The 20137-nt window shown below is 38.9% G+C and overlaps 1 protein-coding gene across 3 annotated transcripts; it reads left to right on the top strand.

Annotated features, from left to right (window-relative positions):
• The first annotated feature begins 226 nt into the window (after positions 1-226).
• On the top strand, positions 227-19730 carry HCFC2 (host cell factor C2). 3 transcript variants are annotated; one of them, XR_008966709.1, is made up of 16 exons: positions 227-424; positions 2477-2625; positions 3010-3170; positions 4206-4414; positions 4885-4969; positions 5988-6091; positions 6669-6857; positions 7998-8183; positions 8612-8715; positions 9660-9816; positions 10816-11016; positions 12204-12274; positions 13343-13474; positions 14835-15020; positions 15442-16427; positions 16470-16644. XR_008966709.1 is itself a non-coding variant. In XM_057387371.1 (16 exons), exons 1-16 carry the CDS (start codon positions 259-261, stop codon positions 16674-16676), a joined length of 2409 nt encoding a protein of 802 aa, XP_057243354.1. In that variant the 5' UTR covers positions 227-258; the 3' UTR covers positions 16677-19730. The 3 variants fall into 3 exon arrangements, 2 of the variants coding, with proteins under 2 accessions (XP_057243354.1, XP_057243353.1); XM_057387371.1 differs by lacking the exon at positions 16470-16644 and adding an exon at positions 16651-19730 and having other exon boundaries at positions 14838-15020; positions 15442-15727; XM_057387370.1 differs by lacking the exon at positions 16470-16644 and adding an exon at positions 16651-19728 and having other exon boundaries at positions 15442-15727.
• The last annotated feature ends 407 nt before the right edge of the window (positions 19731-20137 follow it).

The following is a 20137-nucleotide window of genomic DNA, read 5'->3' as shown; positions in this document are numbered from 1 at the left end:
CGGCGGAGCGCGGCCGAGCCCGGGGGGCTCCTCCACGGCGGAGCGCGGCCGAGCCCGGGGGGCTCCTCCACGGCGGAGCGCGGCAGAGCCCGGGGGGCTCCTCAGGAGCTGAGGGGGCCGCACCGAGCCGGGGCTGCGGCGGAGGCGGCTGCGGGGCGGGACACGGGCGGGACGCGGACCCGCCGCCCTCACGTCAGCGCTCCCCCTTCCCCGGCGGGCTGCCCCGGCCGCGCGGTGCCTTGTGGGAGCGGCGCTGAGATGGCGGCGGCCGCCGCCGGGCTGAGCTGGAGGCGGGTGTCCTCCTTCACGGGGCCGGTGCCGCGCTCCCGCCACGGGCACCGCGCGGTCGCCATCCGAGAGCTGCTCATCATCTTCGGCGGCGGCAACGAAGGCATCGCCGACGAGCTGCACGTCTACAACACGGGTGCGCGGGGCGGGGCCGCGCCGCGGGGCGGGACGGGACGGGACGGGGGGGACAGCGGCGGGGCTGTCCCGTCCGCGGCCGCCGCTGGCACCGGGCTCTGCACGGAGCCGGGGATCATCCCCGGGCCTCCCTCCCTCTCCGGGCACTGCCCGCCGGAGGCTCGGCTGAGGGGCGGCTGAGGGGGCGGGCTGAGGAGCTGCCGAAATGGCGGGGCGGGAAATGCGCCTGGGCCGGGGGTGCTCCCTGAGGTAGCGCTGCGCCCTGGCTGCTGCCGCGGGGCCCTCGGTCCTTCAGGGGAAAAACAGCAGAATCTCCCGGTGCTTCCCGCATCTGCTGTGCCTTTCCCGGCTCTSTGGCGGGGCTGCGGAGCCTCTGTGCCCCGGCAGGTCGCGGCTGAATGGCGGCATTAGTCCCCGCGAGTGTCCGGATCCCCCTTCTTCCCTCTGGCGGCGGCGGCTCACGGGGGCTGGAATAGGAAATCTTGTTTGGAAAAGTGAACGTGTTGGCATCGGGAGCCTTTCCAAACAGGAAGCTGMCCAAGACCGATTTTATTTGTGAAAGATTAGATGCTTAAGTAGTTACTGTACGGAACGCTGGATGAGGCTGGAAAACTTGCGTGTAATTTTAGGGCTTGAGCGGAGTTARGTGACTGTTTTGTGCTGGCTGCTTGAGGTTTTTCCAGGCAGATTTTTTTCTGACAGCTTTAAGATCTGCTATGCTCAAGTCACATTTTTGAGGGAAGAAGGAAAAAAAATCTCTTAACCTTTCTCTTCTGACAYGTAATCCAAAGAAAACTCTTAGTACAGTTATGCCATTGGAACAGAGGTTCTGATGGGTGCCTTTTGAGTGTAGTCTTACCATGACTTTTGGATTTTTTTTTTGCCCTGACTTTCTGCTTAAGGTTTTTCCCCTTTGCAGCAGTGACARAAAGGATCATGACTCAGTCATTCCAATTTCTGTTTGGCCCAAACTGACCATTTTTTCTCTGGGGTTTAAGATGCAGGGTTATGATCTGAGCTGCCCGAGTGTGGGATGTCATCCATGGCCCTTGCTATGCATGTAATGATTTTCAAGGAGCTGGCACGGAATGAGAGCATCTTTTATCCCCTGCAGCAACGTTCACTGGAAGCTTCTAATTTCATACTTCTCCTCTTCATGCTCATAGAAACACTTAGGAAAAAGAAGACACTGTCCCYTGTAATTCTTAAATTCCAGAACAGTTTAAACACCAATATCTGCTGCTGGATCAGACAGTCTCAGTTGCTTTTTCTTGACTCTGTGCCTCTCCTCTACCGTGTATCAGTGCAGTGCTCTGTGGATATTAAAATGGGTCCCAGAACAGTGTAATTAGTTTTTGAATAGGGCTATTAAGTCCAGGCACACTGCCATGCTGCTGTAGCTCTAATAATTCTGTTTCTAGGGCTAGCTCCCTCTGAGTTAGCAKGGTTATCTCTTTTGTATGGAACTGCAGTTGTGTTCCTCATTAGCCTCTATTCTTGGCAAGTCTRTTAAATTGCTGGGTGACCCTTCATGACTGACTAAGTTACAGTGACCTCATGGGCTCATTCGTATATTCYGAGTAACATTGGTTTGATAGAGGTGTTTGCTTTTCTTTTTATTAAAAAAAAAATCATTTAAAACTTACTATGAAGCAAATAGCCCGTTCACAATTACCTACAGATGAAAGGTAATTCTGTAGAGAGCAGAGATATTTGAAAATACATGTTTTGGTGTTTCAAATATTTTTCTCTTTTTTTTTNTTATTTTTTCAAATGCTGAGGTACAGTTTTGTGTTTGTGTCGTTCTGAAAGAGGCAGTAGTTTAGAAAATACAAGTCAGTTGTGTCTCCGTGATGCCGATGCCTCTGCCGTTGGAGAGGGGTTTGCAGAAAAGCTGTTGACTTTTGAGTTCTTGCTTGGCAACAATTCTGTGCTGTTTTTGAAACGATGGAAACATTGCAATTATTTCAAAACTCTGGTCTCTGCTGTCTTGCATGGAATGTTTTGGGTTTTGTTGGGTTTTTTCTTTTTTTTTTTTCTTTTCCTACTATAGTTACGAATCAGTGGTTCCTTCCTGCTGTAAGGGGAGATATACCTCCAGGCTGTGCAGCACATGGATTTGTTTGTGATGGTACCAGAATACTAGTTTTTGGAGGAATGGTTGAATATGGAAGATATAGCAATGATTTATATGAATTGCAGGTAGGAGATGAATGAATGTGTTTTGATTTTCAGGACTACTTTATCTGTTTATGAACAAACACATTTTATTTTACCAACTGCAGAGGAAAATTAAATGAGCTTTGCTCTTCTTCGGAAAGATTTTCTCCMTCTTCATAATCCAAAGTTTATTCTAAAAAACTTTGAAATAAAGACTTCCATCTAGTCTAAATAAAGTATAAAATATTTAATGTGTTATTAAGGTTAGCCCTTACATGTCCCTTTTAACATGTGTCCTAAGAAAAGCCCAGCATTCCCTTAAAAGTAATTCGGAACATATACAAGTGTTGATATTATAGGAATTCTATTTGTTATGACTGACTCTAAATGAACTTATTTCTGAATATATTTTTTCCTGTCTTCAAGGCAAGTCGATGGCTCTGGAAAAAAGTAAAACCTCAAGCTCCTTCGAATGGATCACCACCCTGCCCTCGACTTGGCCACAGCTTCTCTTTATATGGGAACAAGTGCTATTTRTTTGGTGGCCTGGCAAATGAAAGTGAAGATTCAAATAATAACGTTCCCAGGTATGCTGATTTGTCTTTGAATGTAATGGCTTTAAAAACAAATGACTAGATATGACAGCTTTGAAAAGGAGGAGCATTCTAGGCAGGCTGTCCTGCATACCAAGTACTCAAAGTTGGATTAATTGTGCAGTGGAGAAGCAGCCTTATTATTCCTTCTTCTAATCCCACAATATGGAACACTGACTGACAGCTCTGACACTTTTGTGGGGAAACCTGAGTAGGCTTTGGTATTTTTCCTAGTATTCTGGGTGGTGTTTTAAAGAATGGYTGGTTTGTTAGAATTATCTCAATCAGCAAAGTCTCATGAGTCATCAGGAAATTCATGATAGGTGTTTCTTCTATATTGYTGTGAAAAACAGTTACCAATTCATCTGGAAATTTTTTACAGTAACAGCTGGAACTGCCTTTATTGTCAGCAAACTGTGCTATAATGCTGAAGTTTTATATCCACATTCACCTGCAGTTCAGAGCACTTATATCCACTGAGCTATAAACTGGCAATTTCAAGCTCAGTAAACAAGAGGTATCTGGTGTGAATGCCAAGATTCAAAGACCATTATCTAAAAATAACTTGCTGATAGATTCAGCAACAAATGGCTAATTGTCTGTTGGCCAGCCTGCAGACACGAGAAAACAAACAGCTTCTTCTCACCTTTGTTGCCTTAGAGTTGCAGAAATTCCTCTGTAATATCTCTTGTCATCATTTATTTCTCACAAATTTGCATTTTTATTACAAGTGTCCATATGTAGCGATTTTTACAAGGAATGTTGTTTACCAGTGTTGAATGTTTCWTTCATGTAATAGAGTGTAGCAAACATGAGAGGTATTTTTGTAGAGGCAACAAGTTATAACTGTTGATTTTTTTTTGTTTTAAATCGACTTTAAATCCAGATTTTGCATCACATGTTTTGAGAGTTTAAAACTCTATACCCTCCCAAGACAGAAGTGTAATACTTGGAAGTGGTCAGGGTTTAAAGCACTCTTGTCATCATGCTTATAAGTGAGTTTTTCATACTTTGCCAATAATACCCTAGATATTTAAATGATTTCTATGAACTGGAGCTGCAACATGGGTCTGGAGTGGTCGGCTGGAGCATTCCTGTGACCAAAGGAATCTTGCCATCTCCCCGAGAATCTCACACRGCCATTGTGTACTGCAGAAAAGATGTGGGAAGCCCAAAGATGTATATTTTTGGAGGGATGTGTGGCTGTCGGCTTAATGATCTCTGGGAGCTTGACATAGGTGAGTTGGTTTGCCAGAAGAAGTCAGTGCTTCTTGGTCGAGGGGAAAAATTGCAGTCTAGAGTGGTCACTGGCTTGCTGTGGTGCACATATTATTGAGGCTTGCAGCRTTGTGTTAACTTTTTATAATATTTGGAATTAATAGGTACAGCATTGTTTGCATATATTATCCTCACTGACTATGGGTACACTGTGGGGTGGTTATCATRGTCTTTAAAGCTCTCTGAAGAAGCAAAGTTGAAAAACCATAATGAAACCATAATATGTTTTTGATAAGGAGGTATTTTGTCAGTATTTCCTGTGATTTTTCAGAAGAAGTTATTGCGCCTTCTTTCTTAAAGTAGCCATCTTAAAAAGGTGAAATTTTGTTTTGCTGAACATKAGGGGTTATGTTCCCTCCTAAAATCCAGGTAGTGAAATATGTAAAAGCAAGATAATTTTTTTTTGAGGATTTTATTCTCTTTCTTTTAGAAACCATGACCTGGTCAAGACCAGAAACCAAAGGGACAGTACCACTTCCTCGCAGTCTCCATACGGCCAATGTAATAGGAAACAAGTATGTCTGTTGTTAAAAGCTCAACTCTAGAAAGGTACACCTAGTAGGAGAATGATGATGCTTATCCACTACTGCTCAGTATGAACATCAGCCCTGTAAAGTAGTTTTCTGCTGCTATTTCAGTATCACTGTTAACCTAAGGGTATCAAAGTGTCAGGGTTTCCATCTGCCCAACCCACCAGCACCTTCCTGGGCTTCTTAGAGCACCTCTGTGCATTTTGGGGCAGCCTCAGCTGGGCCTGAGCTCTGTCAGGAGTGAGCTCAAGTGCCCCATGTGTGACACAGACGAGCTGACTATGCAAAGAAACTGCCCAGAGAGTAAAAGTACTTCCAGGCAAAACTATTCTCCACTTTTTCTGTTGCCTGTCCCTCGTTGCTCTGCTTCTTGCCAGTATGGTTTGTTTTGTTTGTTGACAAAATGGATTTTTAAACATGGGTTTTAATCCATTTTGTATCAATTTACAAGTTGGCATGAGGAGAAAGAGGCAAGGGGGTAAACAAGTATGAAAGCTTTATATCCTCTGATCCAACAGCTTAGATTTTTATTATTTACTTAAAATACTGGTAATTTGTRGCCTGCATTATATTTTTAAATTTTAATATCTGAGTTAGATGCCAGTCATCTTATTTTAGCATGACTTGTTGAGGAGTCTGCAGTAAAGAGTTGTAGAAATTCTGTTGTACATGTGTGGTTTTTAGAGAGCATTAGCCCTTTGATTGTTTGCTAAATGTTGCAGTGTTAACTTCTGTTTCTAGGAAGTTGTTTGAGGGGTTTCCAGGATTTTTTGTTTGGTTGGGTTTTTTAATCAGTTTATTTACTCAAAAAAATCAGAAGGTAGATATGTGCAACAGTACTTCAGAAAGAGAGTAGATTCAAATAAAATTTATTGTGAACCAAAACTGYAAAACACTGGAAATTTTCTGTTTTGTCCTAGTTTGAGAGAGCACATGCAGCAGATCTGGATGTTAAYTGGCTTATCTTTTCTTTTTCCCTYCTCCCTTTTTTCCTGTATTTCAGAATGTATGTTTTTGGTGGATGGGTCCCACAGTCAGCGGGAGGTGAAATTTCTGCTCCTGATGGTGAATGGAARTGCACCGGTTCATTTTCTTACCTTAATTTGGGTCAGTGTTCCTGCCTTTTGGGAATGGGTTTCGAATGTTTTGAATTATTTTTTCTTAGCAGAGTAGAGTAACTMTTTTAAAGACCCTGAGAAAAGTTTAGGACACATGGCTGTAATCCTGGTTGACTAAAGAAGYTGGCAGTTGTTTTGTATCTTACTTGGAAAGTAGTATTTAATTATTATTTTTCTTTGAAGATTGAGCAGGTTTGCTTCTGCAAATCTTTATTAATATGACTTTAATACTAAGTAATGTAAATACTCCTTCATTTGATCACAAGAGACAGATCCTGTAATAAGGCTTTTTTAGGCATGGTAGTACTATCCTTGAATCCTCAGCTTCTGCTCTACTTGTCAGAGGTCAGAAAATTCATCCTGTATTAATTGACTTTATCYTGCACACTAATTGGAAAGTGACCTTCTCTTTGTAATATTTCCATTTTAAATGCAGTTGTCTATGAATAAACAGAGGTGATCTATTTTCTTTATTTTTCTGAGCAGTTAAGTTGATGTGTTAACATCTTTATTTCTTGTTGTGGAAAAGCTTCTAGAAACTAAATGCTTTGAGTTTCATTTACTAGATACCACAGAATGGATAGGTCTGATCTCAGATTGCCAGGAGGACAAAAGTAACTTGTTACCAGGGCCAAGAGCAGGACACTGTGCTGTAGCTGTTGGCACTCGTCTGTATATCTGGAGTGGTAGAGATGGTTACAGAAAAGCCTGGAACAATCAAGTTTGCTGCAAAGATCTTTGGTACCTTGATACTGGTGAGTCAGAAATAAATAAGAGACTTGTACTGTGTTCTGTGTTATTAACATATGGAATGCTTGCATGATTGATGACCAGAACATTAAAGGTGTAGTAAACTGGAAGACTATTTACATTTTAAAGATTATTTTAACATCATGCTTCACTGCTGGTTGTGTAAAGGCTACGGCTATTACTTGAAATGAAAAAAATTAGGAAGGCTCAAAGTTTAAAGCCTCTGAAAGAACTTTGTGGCTAAATTCTGCACTGCGTGCCAGTCAGTTGATACAACATGCTAAAGACTGTTTTGCCTAAACTCAAGGTTCCTGGCTTCTGTTTTTAGTGGTCCTTTCTGCTGCTACTTACTCTTTTTTACCAAAGCCCTCCTTCTCTTGGCATCATTGCTGCTGCTGCTTCCTCATATCTTGGACTGCAAAAAGATACTCTTGAATCTGAGAAGGGTGCAAATTGTTCCTGGGAATGAAGGGAATTCTGGAGCACTAATCACTCATTAATAGCTGCATAGATGGCAGGACACTGAAAGGGAGAGAGGGAGCTAGAACAGAACTTTGTTTTTCTGTTTCATTTTTCCCTCAGCAAATGGAAAAGAGTAGCAGGGGAGGGATGGGATGTGCTTGGGATTGCAGCCTAGTCAGGCATAGAGGCACATGAGAGGAGCAAGCCATTGGCATTAATCATGTCTAGGCTTCAGTCTATGCAGAAGAAGTTAGAGGGAAAACTCATTTCAGCTACATAGAGYAAGCAAAAAGGAAGAGGAGTGTTCTGTGAATTCTTTTCAGGAATATGTAAAGCTCCAGCAGCCAAAGAGCTGCCTGCAGCCTGTTAGGAAAGCACAAAGATCTCTTATCTCTGTAATCCCTASAATGATGTAGCTACAACCCAAAGACCTGCTGACAGGAGAAGAGCCATTAAAAACAAAGCCTCAAAGCTGGAGCATTTTTGAGCACTTTGAAAAGACACTTTATAATTCTCTGACCTGACTTGGCACCTTTGACAGTGGTTTCTTGTTGAATCTGRTATAAATTGTACGTCAGTGGAAAAGGAGCTACCAATTTTACCTGCAATATGCAGATATTTAATAAACTGCTAAGGGAGGGCAATTTCTAACCTGCCATCTGTGTTTTCTTGGTTTCTCRTAGAGAGACCTCTAGCACCATCACAGGTACAGCTGATTCGAGCTACAACCAACTCTTTYCAGTTGAAATGGGATGAAGTACCTACGGTTGAAGGATATCTTCTTCAGTTACACGCTGACTCACCAGTGCCACCGGTGGCTGGAATTCCTGGCACTGGCCTTCCTGAAACATCCCTGCTGAGTTCACAAGGTACCAATCAGATCACGTTACACTCATGTTTGTGCTCAGGCAGACTAGAGGGTTGCATAAGTAATAAATGAGTTGGTTTTTTAAAGAACCATTCGATGAGAGAGACTCTGTTTCTTTGGTTATTCCCCAATGCCTGCATTATAATTATGGAAAACTCCCCTTTCACTTGTTTCTGTTGGTTTTGGCCAGCTGTCTGGATTGTGAAGGTATTTGTAGAATGCTGGGCACAGTTTGAGAAAGGAAGCAGTGAGGGAGGGATTTTATCTGACTSTTTGGCCATACAAACAGTCTGAGTTTCATTTCACACTTACAACCAGGTTTTCCTGCAGGCAACTTTGGTTTCCCTCTTCCTTACTGAAATAGATTCCAACCATCATAATATTCAGTTTTGCATTACTGATGGGAATTTACTATTTTTTACCTGCAAGGTGGCTGCTCTCAACATCAAAGTCCACARTCATTGCCTAGTGTCCCTTATCCAGAAACGAAGGTGGATCATCCCAGCCAAACAAATAATCTCATTCCTAATAATGTAAGTGTAACCTCAAAAATGCATAAGTGTCAAAATATTGGGGGATGACAGTGAACTCACAGAACACATTCTGAGTTTTAGAACTCCCTGCATGCTTTTTAGGTCTTAGGAAAAAAAAAAGCCAAACAAAAAACCAGACACCTGCTGAAGTAGTTGTGTCTGTGTGTTTTCTTACATACTTTTTACTTTTTWGATTGACAGACATTCTTTCAAGTCCACTTCTTGTTAATGCAGAAAGGAATTGCAATTGTATTGTCTTCCACAATGCTAACTGGCAGTCTGGCACCAGTGAGAATATGTTCCTCCTCAAAATGTTGGTGACATTAATGTGGGAAGCAAAAAGAATATGGCATATTCCTTCTCTGTTAGTCTAGTTTAGTTTTATGCCAGTCTGCTTAGTTGTAGGTTCCTACAGCARGTTAAATCCAATTATTATCTGTCTGATTGTGCAGTTTTACATGTTCCACTGTTCTGCCAGTTTACAAAAAGAGTGGGGACAAATTCTGGCTGAAGGATTCCGTTTTCAGAACTTTGGACCTTTTCTTAATTGTGTAAAGTCTTAGATCTGATGGGATCCATAATGTGTTGCTAGACAAAACACATGTGGAAATACTATAAATTTCACTAAGAGTAGAAATATCTCAGGAAAACAAACGTTGGCAACCTCTGTAATTGTGATTTTCCCCATCCCCTRAAGTCCCTCAAGTAGACTAAATGTACACAGCAACAAACTTCCATGTAATGATAAAATTTAGTGTTTGAGTCTTTGTTTTATAATGGCTAAGGTAATGTGGATTGAGAGGTGGATTTCTTGGCCTAATTTAAAGCCCTAGAGGGAATTGTTGGAYGAGTTTAGTTTGTTGTTTATAAGCAAGCATTTTCATGCCATGTTTGCAGTTCAAATTTCTGAACTTTACCATTAATAGATGAATTGTTTTGGTTAGGTCCAGGTTTCCCTATCATCCAACTCAAAAGTAGAAGGAAAAGAAAARGTTGCAGCACCTGAAAACAAAGTTACACAGGAGACTTCGAAAAACCACGCAGATGCCATAGGATTCAAAGAATCAAATGCCCCTTCTCATTTGCCTGTTTGTACTTCAAGTAAGATGACTATAGAAAAAAATGAATGAAAAAGTGAGAGTTAAAATTCATCTCAAAAACATGTTTGTATCTGTCTTGTAATTTATTTAGAGTCCTTTGTAGTTTAAAAAAAACCCAACTTGTGTTTGTTATTACTGAACATATTTTTAGAAGATATAAAAAAAATGGAAATCTTGAATTTTTTTAAGTGTTGCAAGGCACAGGAAATTCTCAATATAATCATTATTATGATGGCAGATGTGTCTCTTTAAACATAAATATCCATTTTYAGCATCAAATAAAAAGAGATAGAAAACATTTTACAACATTATGGTGATAGTAATTCCATGCTCTGAAACTGCATCTTTCTGTTAACAGTGAGTAGCTATTGGCTGATGTAAAATTTCAGGCAATCTAGAAAGCAGCATATTTCTCTCTGATTGTARAGGAAATAAAAGATAAAAAAGCTCTGATTTAGGTGTGTCACTGAAGTGCCTTAAGTTCAATRTAGTGGATCCAGGCTTAATCACCTGATCTGTTTATATTTGACTTCAATGTATTTTGTAGGTAGTTGGATTTTTATTTTCTACACTGTGCCGTTTAATTAGATATGGAAACTTTGATTCTTATTGCTAAGTGAGAAAAAGACTTGCACAGGGGTTAATCTTAATTGATTGTTACAAATCTGTGATACTGGTTTGTGTGGATGCTTTAGTTTAGTTTGGGGTTTTTTTTTAGTTTTTAGTTTATTTGGGTTTTTCYCCCAAATGAATTCATTTGTGACCAAATACATAAAGAACACGAAGTTTAAAATAACTGTTTACATACATCTGTTTATGACCATGCAGACAGTTAAGTTATATACCTAAAGAAAGCACTGGCAATCAATATAATCAGGTCTGTTATAACCTAATTCTGAGCTAAAGTCAGGCTTTATATGAAACTAAATCCCATTACATGAAGTTGAGATTTGTTGTGTTATCAATATTGAATTCTGGTTAATATTTCATTTTTTTTAAGGTGCTCAGCCATCAGCAAATGTAGGTGAATTACATGACTTGGACAAACAAACTGTAAATCCTGATGCWTCTGTATCCAGTAGTGTCTCCAGCACACAAACTATGGTAACCCAGCAGGCTGTTAAAACTGAATCATCAAGTACAAATGGGGCAGTTGTTAAAGATGAAACTTCACTAACAACATTCAATGCAAAATCTGAAGGTTTGAAATGTGTTTCACATACTGTATTTTGAGCCATATATATCTAAGGCCATCAGAGTTCCTCTAGTGTGGTGGGATTCCTGTCTTGAGTAGTACTGGGATGTAGACAGGGCTTTGGGCATTGAAGATCTTGTGCAGCCTGGCTGATCTCTGCTAGGATTTATGCATCTTTTAAAATTTGGATGTTCCTTCTRTACATTTATAAATCACCATGTTTCCTGGAAGTGAAATGTCCCTTTCTAAATATCACTGGTAGTTCTTTTAGGTGYCCATTGCACATTTGCTTTTATTCATTTATTGTCTATTTAGTCAACAAAAGACTAAATAGTAATCTTACTGATTTTGATTTTAAGCAACTGACCTCTGTAATAAATCTGGCCAGCTAACATGGCCAGCTCACTGCTAGTCAAATGTGCTGGCCTCTTCATGGTCTGCTGGAAATATCTGAAATAAGCAGCACTGCAGGAAATAAACAGATGGGTAGTTAGTCAAATTTTGGTTTTGACAAATATCAACAGGCTGTGCTTGTTATTGTTTTGAGTGTTAACTACAGAACTGTATTCTCATGTTGATGTTGTGTGTATAGAATCATTTTTATCAAGCAGTATTGTACTTTAAAGGCAAAACACAGGAACACAAGTGTAGAGTACTAATAGTCCCTYCTGTTATTCATGTGCTTAATCTCTTTTTTTTCTTTTAAGATTTCATTTTTAATTTTATGAATGCTCTGTTCCCATTTGTTAGGATTGTTTACAGATTAACTGCTTATGTTCAGAATTCAGACTGTATTGATGTCAGAAACAATGCAATCAAATTAAGATTTCACACTTAGGCTATTCATACAATGTCCCCAGTATGTGCCTCAATCTGGTGTTTAGATTTTTTTTTGCAAATATTTTATATCAATATCATAATCCTGCCACTTTTTAGTGTTTTCTGAGTCCTGCCTTCTGTTTGTATTATCTGTAGCAGCCTCCAATGCCAGACTCTCAGAATTGTTCTGTGACTATGGGAGAAGTCAAAATTAGTTTGTGCTATTAATAGGACTGCATGCAAAAGGAGTCTCAGATGTTTTTGTGCAACAAACACTTGTAAATGGYTATTGAGGTCAACTTTCATTCTCTGTGGGTTTTATGTTAAATTTTTTCTATTGCTTAAGTTTTTTAAATTTAACWTTTTGTTTTTAGCTGCTGAAACTGCTCATGTCACGCCTTCAACAAGGGTCAATACTGGACAGACAAATGATTCACACTCCTCTGTAAGTCTGAAAAAGTATAATCAGATTGCTCTGCCTTTTGTTCTGTTGATTAGTTGTAARGGCTCTTCTGTTTTCCTTTAATTATATTTCTGAAAGAAAAGCAATGTTTATTTTGAGCTTGAATTGAATAATAGAGGGGTAGACATTTCTGCTGTAAAACTAATTGCATTGTGTGGGTTTGATGTGAGTCTGAGTAGCAGTTGTGTAGTTGGGAGGAGATCCAAGTACATGTTTCAGCTGTTAAATCCTTTTTATCAACTGGCACAGTGGAATGGTCTCTGCTGCATGATGTGCAAATGTAAGAAGTTTTTCTGTATGCACAACTGAATTTAAAGTGAAGTGTGTGTTAGATCAGACTAGTGTTAGCTGCTGATTCTGTAGATTTGAAACGTAACTTGACTGACATCTTGATGTTTTTCCCTAGAGGAGATGGGGACTGACTATGCAAGCTGTAAATACTGCCTGAAAAAGTAAATGCTTCCTATTTCACCTGCTTACAACTTAACACACAAACCCACGGTGCCACTGTTGCCAGCAAAAGCAAGGAGCTAAGGATGGGGGGAAGCAGCTGCTAAAGGGTTGGGRTGCTTTGCCAAGAGCAGCTGCAGCTCCTGCCCATTTCCATGCTAGCAGGATCCTGGCCTGCCAGTTGTGGGCACAGTGAGAACAGCAAGAAAGCCAGTTTGTGTTTGTGGCTCAGCAGGAGCAGTTTCTCAGCAGGACACTTCTTGACCTCAGAGAAATTAATTCACAACTCCATGCTGCTACACACGCCTAGTTCTACAGCTTCAAACTTTTTCCCCTCCCTGTTTAGAACATCAGACATGACATCCAAGCTGTTGCTTTTTAAATGATAGGCTGTGTCTGAGTAAATGTCTAAGAACATTTACTAGAGATGTCCAGTTGSTTTTGCACAGTATTTTAATAATACATGCATATTCATTTGAAGCATAACAAAGTACCACTGGTGTAAAAGGGGGTTGTCTCTTACACARACTAGAGGCTTAACATTTTTTTCCATGGCATTGAAGTGTGGGTAATCTACATGAGGTGTTCTTCAAATATTAGAGAGCTGCCCCGAGGCCGGTGGTGAAAAGCAGGGAGCGCCGCTGGTACGATGTGGGGATCTTCAAGAACAACAGTGCTGTGGTGAGCCAGTTCTACCTGCTGCCAGAGGAAACACTCAACATCAATAGCAAGGTAGCTGCTGGTTCTTCTCTGGCATCATCTGCATGTGGCCATTTCAGAATCTCTCACTGGTATGGTTGGCAAAATGTGGGATTTGCTGATACCACAGCAGAATTTGGATTTTATGGCCGGTAGTTCCTCGTGTATTTTTTTCTCATGTCTTTTTACTGTTTCCTAAACTGGATGAATTTTCTTTTGTTGTTTATGTGTGATAATACAAAATACCTTGTTTTGCTATTGCTAATTGTTTTCTTACTTCTTGCCTTAGGAAACAATTTTAAACTTACTAAACTTTCAAGCCAGTAAAAGTTCTTAAAAACTGCAAACTCCACAATTTCTTAATATGTTTTTTCAGTCCAGCATTGAAATGTTTCAGTTTCTTCTCTGTTCCCAGAATCTTTGGGTAAAAATTGTTAAAGATACTAGYAAGACATAGGTTAGGCTGTTTAAAAAGACTAGATCTTGAACTGTAGTGGCTTTTGTATTAATCTTTTTAACTTAATGCTTTGTGCATGTAAGTTGAGACATTAAAACTATGCATGGGAAACTTGCAAAAGTGTAGCACTTTTGATGGCAAAAGTGTAAATTAGTGCTGCCTTAGTGAATTAGAAACAAAAATGTCTTCTTGAGACAGAAACAAAATAACAGAAGCTTTTCTTTGAAAGCACTTCATTGTAAATATTGTAYGCTTTAAAGAGCACAGAACATTTTGCAGGGTTTACATTGATTGTGGTTCTTACACATAATTCAGAAGGAAAATAGTTCCACTGTAAGTATCAGTGATGCATCAATGCATCTTTTAATTATGGAAGTAKGGTGGCTGGCACATAATGATTCAGRAAGCTCTTTGTTACTAACTTACAGTGCTTTTCTTTAACTTACAATGCTTTTCTTTAAACTAACTTACAGTCCTTTTTTGTTACTAACTTACAGTGTTTTTCTTTAAAAACCTTTTGGTTACCTACCCATCCAACTGCAGCTCCTAGCTTTAGTAATAACTGAAATACAAATTTTTTTTAGGACATGAGATTATGTTAACTAAATCATWACTTATGTAGTTGTAAATGCTACTTTGTTTTTACTTTCCTGAGTAAAAATAACCACAAGGTGCAGTTTAATTTAAATGGCTGAAAAAATGGGATTTTTTTTTTGGTCTAGAGATACAGTCCCACATTGCATCTTAGATCAGCTGTTTTGAGGTGAGATAGKGCCCCAGTCAGAACCTTTTCATAAATTCTGATTTGAGTACAAGAGTATTCMGTTTCAATTAAACTTAATTAATCTCAGTTTATCACTACCCAYCTTATACTTTTCTAGGCTAATTGTGTTTAGAGTGTTTTAAAAATKAACACAAATGTTGCTTTATTTTCAGAAGGAAGGTGCAGATGTACCAGACTACAGATTACTTAAGAAACAGGATCTATTTCCAGGCACAGTGTACAGGTTCAGAGTGGCTGCAATTAATGGCTGTGGTGTTGGGCCTTTCAGTAAAATCAGTGAATTCAAGACGTGCATTCCAGGTTTTCCTGGAGCTCCTTCAACAGTCAAAATCACCAAGGTGAGAAATATTGATGTAGAATTCTGGTAATCTCAGAATTATTGGTTATAGYTGATTTATTGTTGGGGTTATTTTTAAATTAAAATTGTCATATAAAATAGTGTCRAATGTGTACTTGGTTAACTCTGCTTAATATAATATTCTTTAAGAAGTTTGCTAAAAAGAAATACTTTAAGACTTAATGATCATGTTATCAGATACCCATTCAATCATCTGGTAGTTTCATCATGATCTTCTATTCTTACATYCTGAAATCTATAGGGGTGTACCAGGCTTTTTTTTTAAAAAAGTCAAAAGATACATCCCTTGAGTGGTGATTATAGGTTAGAATTTTCAGATAATCTTTAGAATTTTTTTTTAAAATTTTTATGTTGTTTATGTATTTATGGATAGCTACATATTGTCATGTTTTTTTCTTCAGAGTGTGGACTGTATCCATCTTTCTTGGGAGCCTCCTGCTTCACCGTCTGGAAATATTTTAGAATATTCTGCCTATTTAGCCATCCGCTCCACACAGTTACAGGAGAATCCAAGTCAGCTGGTGTTCATGAGGATATACTGTGGCCTCAAAACCTCCTGTATGGTGACTGCTGCCCAACTTTCCAACGCCCACGTGGATTACACCTCCAGGCCTGCCATAGTGTTCAGGATTTCAGCCAAGAACGAGCGGGGCTACGGCCCAGCCACGCAGGTTCGGTGGCTCCAAGGTAAAGTCACTGTCACACACAGCATTTGAGTGAGGGGGAGCTGGGCATTGTGACTCCAGAACCATTGTGGAGTTCTTGAAATGTTGTTTTGTTCCTTATGGGAGTTTATCCCATTCTAGTTGTTGCTTCTGACTTCCCTGGGATTCACTTCAGCTCAAAAGGTTTTTCATCTAATAAGAAATAATCCAATTGCATGCATGATGTACGTGATGTACAGCGTAATCAAGGGTTTTTTCAGTCTCTTCATCCTCCTAAATAGAAAAAAAATCCAGCAGGTGATGTAAGGTGCATTTTTGTKGTGCACATACACTTTAAAGTCTGCACTAGAGCCAGAAGAGGATTTGTCATCTTGTCCGTGGGCTTGAATTTGTACAGGTTCGCGATGATTTGGGGATGAGAATGGATCCACTGAAAATAAAGATTCATTTTAGCCTGGTCAGTTCTGGCTCACTTTTTAAGTAAGCCAATCCAGGGTCTCAAAACATGAAATTACAACCTCTCATCCCACTCCTTCCCTTCTGGCTTAGCAYTGTTGGGAGCTGGCTTTGCTCAGCAAGAGCTCCTGTGAGCAAGGAGGAAGGGTAGGAGGGGCAGAGTGGCCACCCCTCAGGCAGCAGTGAATTATTGTGTGCTGGGCTGGAGCACAACTCCCACCTGTTAAATGAGCCACTGCTTGGTTTTTAAAAACTGTTTTTCTAAGGTGAGGACTAACAATGAAGAACAATGAAACTGTTTTTCTAAGGTGAGGACTAACAATGAAGAAGTTGTTTTCTATGATGTTCAGGATTCCAGTGTTGTTTTAACCCTTTAATTAAGAAGGGTTTTGATCATGATCTGTGTCCCAGAGCTCTCAAACAATATTTGTTTGGAAGTATTTGACCATGTGAAATTATGAAACATTTAACAATGTCTCCTTTTTGCAGATATGAAAACATCGGGCTCGAAGTAGAAACAACAGGATAAATCTCAAGTTTCGAATATAGTGTTTAATGTAACTCTTGTACTATTTGTAAATGCTACAAATATTTTATTTTTGCATTGTTTTTATCTTAAAAATATATAACCTTTTTTACGTTTGACACATCGACGTTATACAGCCTTGCTCAGGTATGAGTATCAYATAGAAAAATATATCAGAGATGCTGGGGTGAAGGCTCACTATCCAGCAGCTCTTCTTGCTAGTGATAGTTAATTGTAAACAACACAGAGTTTCAAATTAGAAAGAATAAAAAAATTGGCACAAGCAGTAGTATTTGAGGTAGAGCCCCCATGATTGTTTCAGACCTTGCACAGATTTGGTAAATGAGCAAATTCTGTTTGGTTTTGGTTCCCTAAACCACACTGTCATTGTGGTGCCTGAGTACAAGGCAAAAATTTCCAGTTATTATATGGTAACTTAAAATGTATAAATATTTTAATATATACTTTTTTTGTAAAGAAATGATTTTTTCTACTATTTGTAACAAATATCTTAATCTTGAAAGATATCCCCTGAAAATTTAAAAGGAAAAAGATAAACTTATCCATTGCTCTTATTAAAAAAACATAAATTCATTGTAAATGCACTACTATTACTTAGAATTATCCTTTTGTAGTTGTACAAATCTTAAACTTGTAAATACCAATGTTTACAAGAGACCTTTCTGGTCTTGTATTAAAACTTCCATGAGATTCATTCTCTTTTTTTTTTTTTTAAATCCATATGCTTTGCTTTTAGCATATGCTTGCTTTTTGCACTAATAATAACTTACCTCATTCCTGTGTTAGTAATCACTTGTGTTGCTTCCATAATGTTCCTGTAAAACTTCAATCTGAAAATTTTAACCAAAGTTTAGAATACATGGTAAGCAATTTTGCACATATTATATGGCAACTTTCAACATATTTATTCCAGTTAATCTTCTTAAGTGCTTGTTTGCTTTACCAATATATTCTACCAATCAAGTTCAGTATCTCCCTTTTACTATGCATCATTTTACATTAACTAGCTAGCTGAGAAAAATCAACAAGCATTACTTCTAGGAATAGGTTGATCCATTCCTATGCTGAAAGAAAAAAAAAATTGTTCACAGTAGTGAAATAAAGGTAAACATTTTAAATGCTATTTATGTATCTATATATAAAACTATGTTTACCAAAGTGTAGAGGAAAATGGCTGAGTTGGACAAGGTCACTAGGTGAATAGATTGAGGCACCTAAATAAGATTTATTTTAAAATAAAATCTAAATTATTTACTGTGCAATGAAGTTTATACTTTGCACTTTAATTTTGCCCCAAATGCCAAAAGATTATTAATCAAGACAGAATTTCTTGCCTCTTCCGGTTCAATTTGTCTTAAGAGCGTTTGTAAATATAGAAACTGAAATCAATGATGTGCCTGGTTTGGTGGGAGAAGTATCACTAAAATACTGGAGATTGAGCAGCTCAGCTATCCCAGAGCAGATTGAACAGCCAAGTTGTGGCTGCCCTGAGAATCAGGGTGATAACAAAGTGCTGATCCAGCCTTAATTCTCACACTGCATCACAAGCTACAACAGCATCTGCAAAGTGCTGGGGACCACAAATGGCTGGCATGGTGTTCATTGTGGCACACGTGGTTTGACTCCAGAGAAAAATCATGTGTTGGTGACAATGACAGATATCCCAGATTCACTTGAAACAGTGTTTATAGTATGAATGTATAGGACTTTTCCTGAAGTTAACTGGCTTTAAGATATTTGTGTTTTAATGGTCCATTTTGTCAGGTAGGATCTCACTACCAATGCTGTCTGATAACTGAAGTACCATACACATSAACTGTCAACTAGAAGAATAGAACTTGGTTTTTCTTATTAGTACTGTGAAAGAAGCCTTTAGAAACACTTGTGGCTTTGATTTTGTTGGTTGATAGCTGTGATTGTAGAGTTGTTATTTAAGAATAAAACCTGTTGGGTATGTCTGGGTGGGGTTTTTTTGCACTTGGTTTCACATGCTTTGCACAATTTCTTTTTCAGTGGGTATGTCACGACTACCAAAGGGTAAAACTGTGGTGTTTTCAATGAAAGTATAATTTCCTTGTGAGTGTGCTTTCTTCAGCTGACTTGACATAAAATGTCTTTTTCTCTTTTTTGTCCAAGTTGGGTGACGTTGAATAGTGATCATATGCAACTCTTCAGTTGCTCACAGTTTTACTTTCRACTGAAATTGTGGTACACACTGTAAAATACACTTTGTGGTCTGTTTTTAGAACTGTATTTATAATGTCTAAATCCCACCTGTTTGCCTATGAACTAGATATCAGACAAATATTGATTGTTCSATTTTAAACTTTAGAAGACTGTTGACACCAGCTCTTTGAGAATCYGTGTTATCCATTTGTTTCAGAAACTGCTAAAGGACACCTAATAACAGCAGCAGAAATCTATCAGATTACAGTATCCATATTGTAGAAATGTCTAGGTTTACTAAACTCCTTAGGGAGGTTGTGACTGTGTTAAGTATAGGACAGTCGTGCCAGTTATGGCAGACACTGCTACAGCTTCATCTTCAGAATGTTCTTGTGAAAGTGGAAATGAAGTGAACAATAACCTACACTTTGTGTTTTCAAAGTAATTATAGCAATATCTTTTGAATGTAGTTTTGGAGTAGAGCACATGATCATGCCATAAAGTCTGCAGACATAATAAGTATTACTGTTGTTATCTGATATTTCAGGATAGCGAATTTGACGTGAACTTAGTCTTACAGCCTGTTACTCAATGACCTCTACAAGGGAACTGACATTTTGTACGATACAAATTGATTAGTCTTATTTTCAAGCATTGTTTGTTCTTTGTAATAAAGTGGTTGTCCTATCAAACATTGTAAACACTGAGGTGTGTCTGTTTTTTTCATGCACAAACCTGGAATTGCTGTTTTTTCAGAAGTGCATGTACAAACCTGGAATTTCTGTTTTTTCAGAAGTGTAGCTGCACAAACCTGGAATTTGTTTTTTCAGAGATGTCCAATTTGGAATTCCTGCTACAAAGAAGAGAGTGGGTAGATTTGCTGAGCTGGGGAAGAGGGTTTAATGACAAGCACTGTAATAATACTGTTACTCTTCCATAACTCTCCTAAGTTACCTCCTTAAGAGACTGCACATGAGAAACAGCTAAAAACTGTCTGCTCCAGATTGMTTCCTTCCTTCTGCTCCTCACTATTGTAATAACTGTTGKCTTGTTATTTGTGATTCTTGCATTAGTGGAAAACAGATGGGAAAACCTAAAAAAATCAGTGAAGAATCCCCTCATGCTGTTTTCTTTCKGTTAAAAAGATTTTCAGAGTAGGAATTATTTTCTCTTGAAGACAGATTGCAATTTGCTGAATGAATTTATCTTAAAAACAACTCCAATTTATTTTTTTCTTTATAGCATTGGCTGGTCCCTGGTGTA

This window comes from Malurus melanocephalus, unplaced genomic scaffold (genome assembly GCF_030028575.1).
Source record: "Malurus melanocephalus ecotype Western Australia unplaced genomic scaffold, MMel_1.1 scaffold_1198, whole genome shotgun sequence".
Taxonomy (NCBI): domain Eukaryota; kingdom Metazoa; phylum Chordata; class Aves; order Passeriformes; family Maluridae; genus Malurus; species Malurus melanocephalus.
Note: the sequence above shows the minus strand (reverse complement) of the source record. Positions and strands in the feature narration are given on the sequence as shown.